Below are 8,434 nucleotides of genomic sequence, written 5' to 3' on the forward strand. Positions count from 1 at the left end.
CATGGAGGAAGTGCATGTTTTGACATAGAAGAGTAAGATTCGAACCGTAATTCCATGATAGAAGAGCAAGACTCAAATCACAATCCTGTTAGGTTAATAATTGAGTGGATATTCTTCGGTAATTCCACCAACAGCTAGAAGTTGAAAAGAATGGATTAAATCAGGTCTGGCCGACCGCATACAATGAAAAGATTGTGATGTTTTTGGCTTTAACTCTCCCAGCTGACCTGTTATCAATCTAATTAAGTAGAGATTTTGCTGTGACTGTGTGCTGACAGGGAAGGTGTGCATGCAAGATTTGACCTTTTGTCATCGTTAGCTAGTGGAGGACATAATTTCCAACTCAGTAGGCTTTTTGGTTTGACATGGAGAGGTAATTTGTTCAAGTGTGATTGAAAAAGTCAGTTTTTGGAGATAATTACCAGAAGAATCAGCATGACCCCTATCATCTGTAGGAATTGAAAGGCTATAAACATGGCAAATGATTCCTTTAATGAGAATCATAATGCTTGGTCTGCTTTTATTGTTTGTGACTGGCTGTGTGGCTGAGCTTAGGTCCGTCTTTGCTCAACACAAGGCAGGAGCGATAACTCCTTCTAAACAGAATTTTTGTTGTATTTCCCTTGCACTATGCCACACACTATTTCATACAAAGGTGTTGTCCTAAAATGAGACCAAAGACCTATTATCTTTTTGGGTATACTGTTGATAGTTTGCTATTGTTGGATGTGTTATTGCATTTTAATTTAGGCTTAATTTACACTGTGGAGATAAAGTGACACAATTATGATTTCTTTTTCTCAATTGGTATAATGAGGATATGTATATTGACAGTTTTGAGAAAAAAGACACACAGAATCAGACATCTTGTCGTCTCAGAGCGCTGGGGATGGTGATTTAGTTGGAGAGTCAATAATTGTTCTCCCTCAACAGATTTGGCAGTGCTGTTTACAATGGGGCATATATAATGCAGTGATAAAATAAACACCCTTACGACTGTGTGAATGTATTTTGACTAGTGAAAAATAGTTGTCGCACTATTTCCTTTTTGTGACATGCCGAAACCGCTATATAAACAGTCGCCCTGTATACCCTTAAAATACATACATTTTAAAAGCAGTTACCATTAAAGAGTAGCAGACTAAACACAACATAACTTTGTTTTACTGATTTCTATCCTATCCAGAATATAACAAAACAATGGCAGAAACAATACTGTCAGTCATTACATTTTGAGTCCAAAAAATGTACAATTGAAACTACTTAGGAAAGTATAGAACAACTGAAAATTCAATGGTCCTCAAAGTGTTGACATTTTCATAAATCATAAATGACAGTTTCATAAATCTCTTTCGTTGGTTCAGAAATGACCGAGAACCTTACGCATCGAGCGTGGTGTCTATTTTCAATGATGACATTTTGTTTTTGGCAAAGCGAACAGCTAATAACATTTCGGCTATCCATTTGATCCTAGATTGTAATGACCGTACATTTAATCATTCAGAGGTAAATGTTTAGGTATTTGTATCCGTCTTTCCAACTGAATATCTTTGTATGAAAGTAGTAAAGCTGTTCACATGTTAAAAAAAATACTAATTAAAAATAGTTGGACCTTCGATCAGTGTTGGTATCCATGCAACAACCATGGCAATATGTTACACAACGACATCAAACTATCCCTTGCAAACAAAGGGCCTAATCTTTATGTATTCATAGCACACTGCAAGAACATTTGCTTTGAAAAAAAAAAAAAAAAACTATCATTATGAACTCGTTTTGCACAGGACCAGTTTTGGCACCATACGTCAAAATCATTGACAACGTTTTCTTAGAACCACCCATATACCCCATCTAATTGAATGAGACATACTTGAAATGGATCAATTGGTGACCAATACCCATGTCTTCTCAAACAGCACAAATAAACACATTTAAAAAGTAGCTGCTATTCTAAACATTGAAAGCACGGACTCTTTAAAGCCGGCTTAAGTATGCTATATTAACCTTGTTCACAAAATAATTGCAGGCAAACTGTGGAGTAAAGCGGGGAGTATCCTCATTGAAATCAATAGGGATAAAGTCAGCACAGAGCAAGTAAATGCAGTATTTTATATTGGTGTTATTGATGTATTGTTCATTTAGTTGCTGAACATAATGCTTGTTTAATGTGTTGTATCTCTGTAAATACAGCCGTATAGGATATACATCGGAATTGACAACATTGATTTGCAATTGGGCACTTGGACTTGGAGTTGTCATCCAACTTCAGTTAAAGAATCTAGCATGAATTGCGTTAAGTGAGTAAATCACCTCATTTGGTCATTTTGTGCTGCTTCCATGAGACTAAAGCTCTGTTTGCTTATGTCTCTACTATTTGGAAAAGCTCTCTGGAAGAGAAGTTAAATAAAATTGTAATTTATTCTCCAATGAATTATTCAACTCTTCACAGAAAATTATTACCTGTGGCCTTTTCAACAATGACAGCAATTATCATTCCAGCCAGCAAATTGAAAATCTGACGTTTGACAGTAAATTTTAATCAAACTGAAAAAACAGCTAACATGGGAATCACTATTTTGCTGTTCTTTGCTATAACTGCTAAACAGTAAATTTTATAATAGCTTTTGCTTTATTGAGGTGTTTTTGGAAGCAGCAAATGACTATGTTTGGAAATGTGACATAAAATGCGTTAATTTTCTATATATCCTAAACACAAACAGGTTTTTTTGTTTTTGTTTTTGTTTTTTTGTTTTTTTAAATACCGCGGTCTCAATGTATACGTCGCCAGCAGTGCATGCAATCACTTACTGTGAGGGAAAGTATAATTTAGTGCCTGCTGATTGTCAGTACACCAGTGGCAACTTGTTAAAACTGAGTAAAAGTTGACAGCGTTTATGCCGCTAAATTCCGATCATTTTCGGCTTATGACTCATGCTTTTTCAATTTCCCGTTTTGTATGAAGCTTCTTTTTTGACGACCGATATTTAATGCTCCATAGTGACCGAGAACACTTGCGTCACATGAAGAGACGCGTGTCGCGCTTGTGTCTGCATATCCTCCTACTCCCTATGCCATTCCATCTGTCTTGCTATTTTGGAGTGAGATGTCAGCCTCCTGCCACGCGCGTGTGCGTGGTTCTAATGAGCTGATCCGTGACAGGCGTTGTGTGGAAGAGGCCTCGGCCTGTCACTCCACGCTGGGAGAAGCAACAGGACCCAGGTCACTTTGTCTTCTGCGCTCCTATTGTGAAGTCTCTTATGCAGCCCCAAATGACATCCTCTATGTTGGATGTGCTTGAGGTGCAGGCTTTTTTTCTTACAACTGTCATTTTGTACTTTTACTTTTGAACGTGGTTAGAAAAATCATTCTTTTCTTTAGTTCAATTCAAAGTGTGACTCATTATATACATTATAATTAAACAAAGTTCTATAGTTTTCATAAAGCACATTCATAACTAATTTCTATTATTGGAAAAAAAAATCACTTTAATGCTGATGTAGAAATTCAAATTGCTTGAGCTGATACATTTTGTTTTTGCATTAGCCTGTTTGGAAATATCTATTGAAATGTAAAATAAAACATGAAGGTGATTCATGCCACAGATGATGTTAACATAAATGTTTTATACATTTTTTTTCTTGCTCATGCCATTTTTAAATATGTTTGCTTACTCTGAAGTATAAAAACAAATCAATGACTGTTAACAGTACAACATCAAAACAATCAAATACTGACATGGATGACTTCGATATACTGTACCAAGTTAGGTACTGATATGACTCAATCTTATTGTGCTTCTTGTCGCGCTTCTCCTTACTGAATACATGCACGTATGCGGGGTTAATCTGGTGATATGCAGCTTTGATTGAATTCCACTTCACACTCAAGCCAAAACGAAGGCTACCGCAACATGGCTACAGCTTCAGAAAGCCTACCGTTTGTTTCTAAAAGACAGGAGTTGTATCGCCACTGCTTTGGAAGTGGTTTGGGTTTGCGGTGACAGATGTGTTACTGCCTTTTTTTGCAACAAATTTTGCAGTACGGTGTTACTCATTCTACCATGACAAAGAACCCATTTTGGCATCTAAAACAGGCACCCAACCGAGTATGTAAAATGTCAAACTTTGCATGGGGAACAAGACCGCGTCATTCACCAAACTCCCGCTAAAAAGCAGCTTGCTGAGGAGGAGTGTGATGAAGGGGCACGATGAAGGAGTCACGAAATAGGCCACAGTGCATATCATTAAAGATCAGGAACCAATACGTATATGCAATGGAAAAGACTGGCGCGGAATTGTTCCATGTAGCAGGGCATGCCTCAAGCCAAAGGCAGTGGACAGGCTGGTCTCCCCAGCCAATAATATATTTAAAGAAAATAGAAAGGGTGGAAACAGGCACACACCTCAGGTATAGAATAGAATAGAAAGGAATTTCTATTTCATTAATTTTGTTTTTGTATTGAAGAATAGGAAGGGGAAAACAATTGGAAAAAATGTTTTTTGTTTTTTTTAATCTGTTCTTCTTTGCCAGTATTGCCCAGCCCTAACTTCCACTGTAGTGTACACAGAGTAATGGACTCATTTAACATGGTCAGAGAGGGGTTATTTTCATTGATACACTCATTAAAATGTTGGTGTTCACCTTATGGATAAAATTTCAGATTGAACCTAAAATGGATCCCCTGAATACTGTAGTTTGTATCCTGATTCAATTAAAATTCAGTAGAGCTGCTTCTTCTTTTTGCTGTCAGTTAGTGGAATCCAGTGTTCAAAGCAAACATGGTGAAGCGGCATAACGGCCGTTATGCTGCACACTAATAGAAATAGTTGCCAACAGACGTGAACTCAGCACAGAATAAGAATGCTTTCAAATTCAGGTTAAAAATGTTGCTTGCTCGTGCCTTTGATTAAGGTTTACTTAACTGTATTTTTCAATCATTTTGTAAAGTGATGTTTTTTTCATGATTTTAAATCTGTTCATCTGTTTAAAATTTGTACTTGTACATTGTTTGTATGGGTTATTCTACGAGTTTTTCCGGAGCTGCGACGTCACAATTTTTTCTCTTGTGGAGAGGGATTTCACAGCCCTTAGTTATCCTCTTTGCTATGTTAGTTTCGGAAATGCACATATTGCTTAATTATAACGTAGTTTCAAACTACGGCTGGCAACCTTCTAGAAATGACATGTGCTTATTACAAAACATATGAACTAAGAATATGATTACCAGACCCGATGAACCCTTTTGTACGGTTCCTATTAAAAAAAGATTTTACGGTGTCTTTGTTTGGTGTCCCATACACTTGTCAACTATGTTCAAGTCATTTTTCTTTAGTTAGTACAGCAAATAGTGAGGTGCAAACGTGACACATGAAAGGATGGCTGTTGCTGCTCACGCTATTTTGCATGATCGAAATAGAATTTAGATGAAAAAATGTTTGTTTGCTTGTGTGCCTGTCTTCATGCGTGTGTGTGTACCAACCGGCTGCATTGTGATAATTGTAGGCAACTAATCGCTTCCTCTTAATTAAAACCACAACTATTTAATGTTACATGTTGCCGGCAATTAATTTCTCACCTACTGCGTTACGCTCAGTGTCACACATAAGTCAAGGTTTCACAGCATAGTTGACCTTGAAGGGCTCATCTGCATCCTCTTGTGATTGAATTATTTTTCAAGAGCTCAAATAATTGTCGCCTGAGTTTCCTGTTCTGTGACCTCCTCGCATCTTCAAGTACATCCACACAACACTCAATTCTGTTTTTTTTTTTTCATTTGTCTGCCTGCCATGGTATTTTTTTTGCAAAACACCTACTTTTCTTCACTCAGGCCGTGTTTGATGTGGATAAGGCTAAAGGGTTGACTCTCATCGAAGTGTGGGAGGGCATCACGCCAGATGACATAAAGGAATGCACCGGTACAGACTTTGAGGTGAGTCCTTAGAAACACGAACAAATAGTAAATTATATCATTTGACTATTTGACTCATTTGACTTTTTTTTTTTTTTCTTCTAGGTATCCCCCAACCTGAGGCCCATGCAGCAAATTTAGAAGTAAATCTTCTAATATTCTTGAGACAGGCCAAAGTGATGGTGTAATAATTCTTTAAAAGTTGAATGGAGCAATCGGTAGGAATAATCACACAACAAGAAGTCCACAGCTGGGGAGTTATTGCTTTGAATGTGGCTTCAAACCCAACCCCTACAGTGACTGTCACTCCATCGTAAACGCCGGTTGTGTCATCCTCAAAAAGCCAAATAAACACCTCCCTCTAATGTCTCAAATTCACAAACAAATTGCTAACATTGACTGCCATTAACCACTTGTCAATTCTGTTTTTTTCAATGAGGATAGGTGGGGAAGTCGATTTTTCTGCACTTCAAATGTTTAGCCTGGAAACACCTATGATGCATAACCATCAGTAGATGACAACAATGCCCCATTTTAGATCAGGACCATTTGCGAGTCTACTAGGAGAAACTGCAGAATTTCAAAGTCCTACCTTTTTTACTGATTATATATAAAAAATGAAAAAAGGCAGAAAGGAGAGAGTGCTTGTATTAATTCATTGACCCTATGAGCATTGAATTTTTTTTTCTAAAATGAGTTAATCTGTTTGAATTCTGTTGTTAAATAATATGGCAACACCCAAAATGTGTGATCGCTCCAAGAACTTGTATGCATTTAACGTTTAGAGAGCAACATATCTTACTGTTATGCCCAGTCTGTTTTTATTTTTTGTTTTTCTGCCTTTCTATCGAAGGAAGCTGTTGTTTTCAATTAAACTCCAGTTTTACTTGATATTAATATCATCAACTGTTAACATTATGAATCAACCCCTGCAGCCACTATTTGCAGGAATATTTTTTTTTTTTATATTCTTTAGTCAAATGCAAGTCTTGGAGTGTTTATGGTGCAATAATTTTTTTTTTTTTTGGAGTCCTATTTACTGTAAAATCAACGTGTTACTGAGAAGAAGAAAAAAAAAGCAATCGCAGGTCCTCATCTAGCATACAACAGAATGTTGATGTAAACGCAAAATGGAGCATGTTAACATAAAACAGCTTTTTTGGACAATACCTCATTTAAAAACACATTAAAAAGCCTGAGTGGAACATTAAAAAGCATGAGTGTTTTTGTTGTTTTTTTTTGAACTCATAATCCTTCTCTTTCCGCACTTTTGTACAGGCAATAAAATGCAGTAGTGGTTGACTTGTGGAACATGTGTTGCATCTTTGAGTGAGCCAATTTCAAGGTATCTTTAATTGATTCTAATTGGAAACCGAAACAAACAGCTGCAGGGCGTTTTTTCTATAAATGGAACGGCGGGCTGGCATCGACAACCTCCATGTGATTGGCGCACTAGAATAGAGCGGCGGTGGCAGTACCTGAGGGCCGTTACGTAACTAAGAATTCTGCCCCACGGGCCATTTTTGGGTTGAAGATCAGCTGGGTTAGTCCATCAAGCGTAAAATCTTGAGCAAAAGTGACAGTGCCTGTGGCGGCCTGCTGTTGATGTTAATCCCGAACGCCCCTTCATGAATCAACGAGAGCCCCCTTAAGCTTGCATATTGTAACCTAGTTAGCTCAGTGGTGCTAGAAAACACGGGGGAACACTGTGAAGGGTCAAACAAAAAAGACAGTAAAACCTGGAAGGATTTTTTTGCTGCTGTTAATGAAAAACGTCACAAGCATTTAGGGCCTTGTGGTTTGCCCGGTCACAGTTCTGAGGTTCTGCGTGCAAATCTGTTTAGACCTCCCACGTGTTCACGGTGACCTGCACAAACAACTGAAAACATTGTAATATGCATGTGAGGTTAGGCGGCAACGATATCACTTTCTGAATAATGACTGCGCATTTGATTTTTTTCTCCAGTGTCTCATCTTGACTGCATTTCCTTTTTCTCCAATGTCTTATCTTATTGCATGATTACTCTTCATCAGAATATACAGTGGAACTTTTCTCTTAGCTAACAAAGCTAGAAGGCCACAAAACATAAAGAACGGACCCAAGATCAAGAGGCCTTTATATATTGTACAAATTTAAAATTCTTCTGGACAATCAACATTTAGAGATTGCATTCTTTGTCTTTTTCTTGTTAGGTGACCACAAAACCAGCAAGAAAACTAATAGGTTGCAGGATCATGGCATGTCTTCAGAGACGCCCTACAATTTTGTGAGACTTCTTGTGCTACCATAAAGTGGATCTAGTGTCCCATCCATCCATCCATCCATGCATCCATCCATCCATCCATCCATCCATTATTACCTACTGCTTTGTCCGGGGTCTGCAGCTTGAGCCGTGATGCCCAGACTTTCCTCTCCCCGGCCACTTCATCCAGCTCTTCCGGGGGGATCCCCAGGCCTTCCCAGGCTAGCCGAGAGACATAGTCTTTCCAGCGCGTCCTGGGTTGTCTACGGGGCCTCCTCCCGGT

The 8,434-nt window shown here is 38.1% G+C and overlaps 1 protein-coding gene across 1 annotated transcript in view; it reads left to right on the top strand.

The window, feature by feature from the left end:
- oxct1a (3-oxoacid CoA transferase 1a) overlaps nt 1–7,125 on the top strand; it is a 46,540-nt gene extending 39,415 nt beyond the window's left edge. The window contains exons 16-17 of the mRNA XM_088427280.1: nt 5,828–5,929; nt 6,014–7,125. Coding sequence (XP_088283406.1) covers nt 5,828–5,929; nt 6,014–6,049 — 138 coding nt within the window. The 3' untranslated portion in view covers nt 6,050–7,125. The remainder of the gene's footprint in view (nt 1–5,827; nt 5,930–6,013) is intronic.
- The last annotated feature ends 1,309 nt before the right edge of the window (nt 7,126–8,434 follow it).

The sequence above is a fragment of the Hippichthys cyanospilos genome, chromosome 1, assembly GCF_059441005.1.
Source record: "Hippichthys cyanospilos isolate Australia breed blue-spotted pipefish chromosome 1, RoL_Hcya_1.0, whole genome shotgun sequence".
NCBI lineage: Eukaryota > Metazoa > Chordata > Actinopteri > Syngnathiformes > Syngnathidae > Hippichthys > Hippichthys cyanospilos.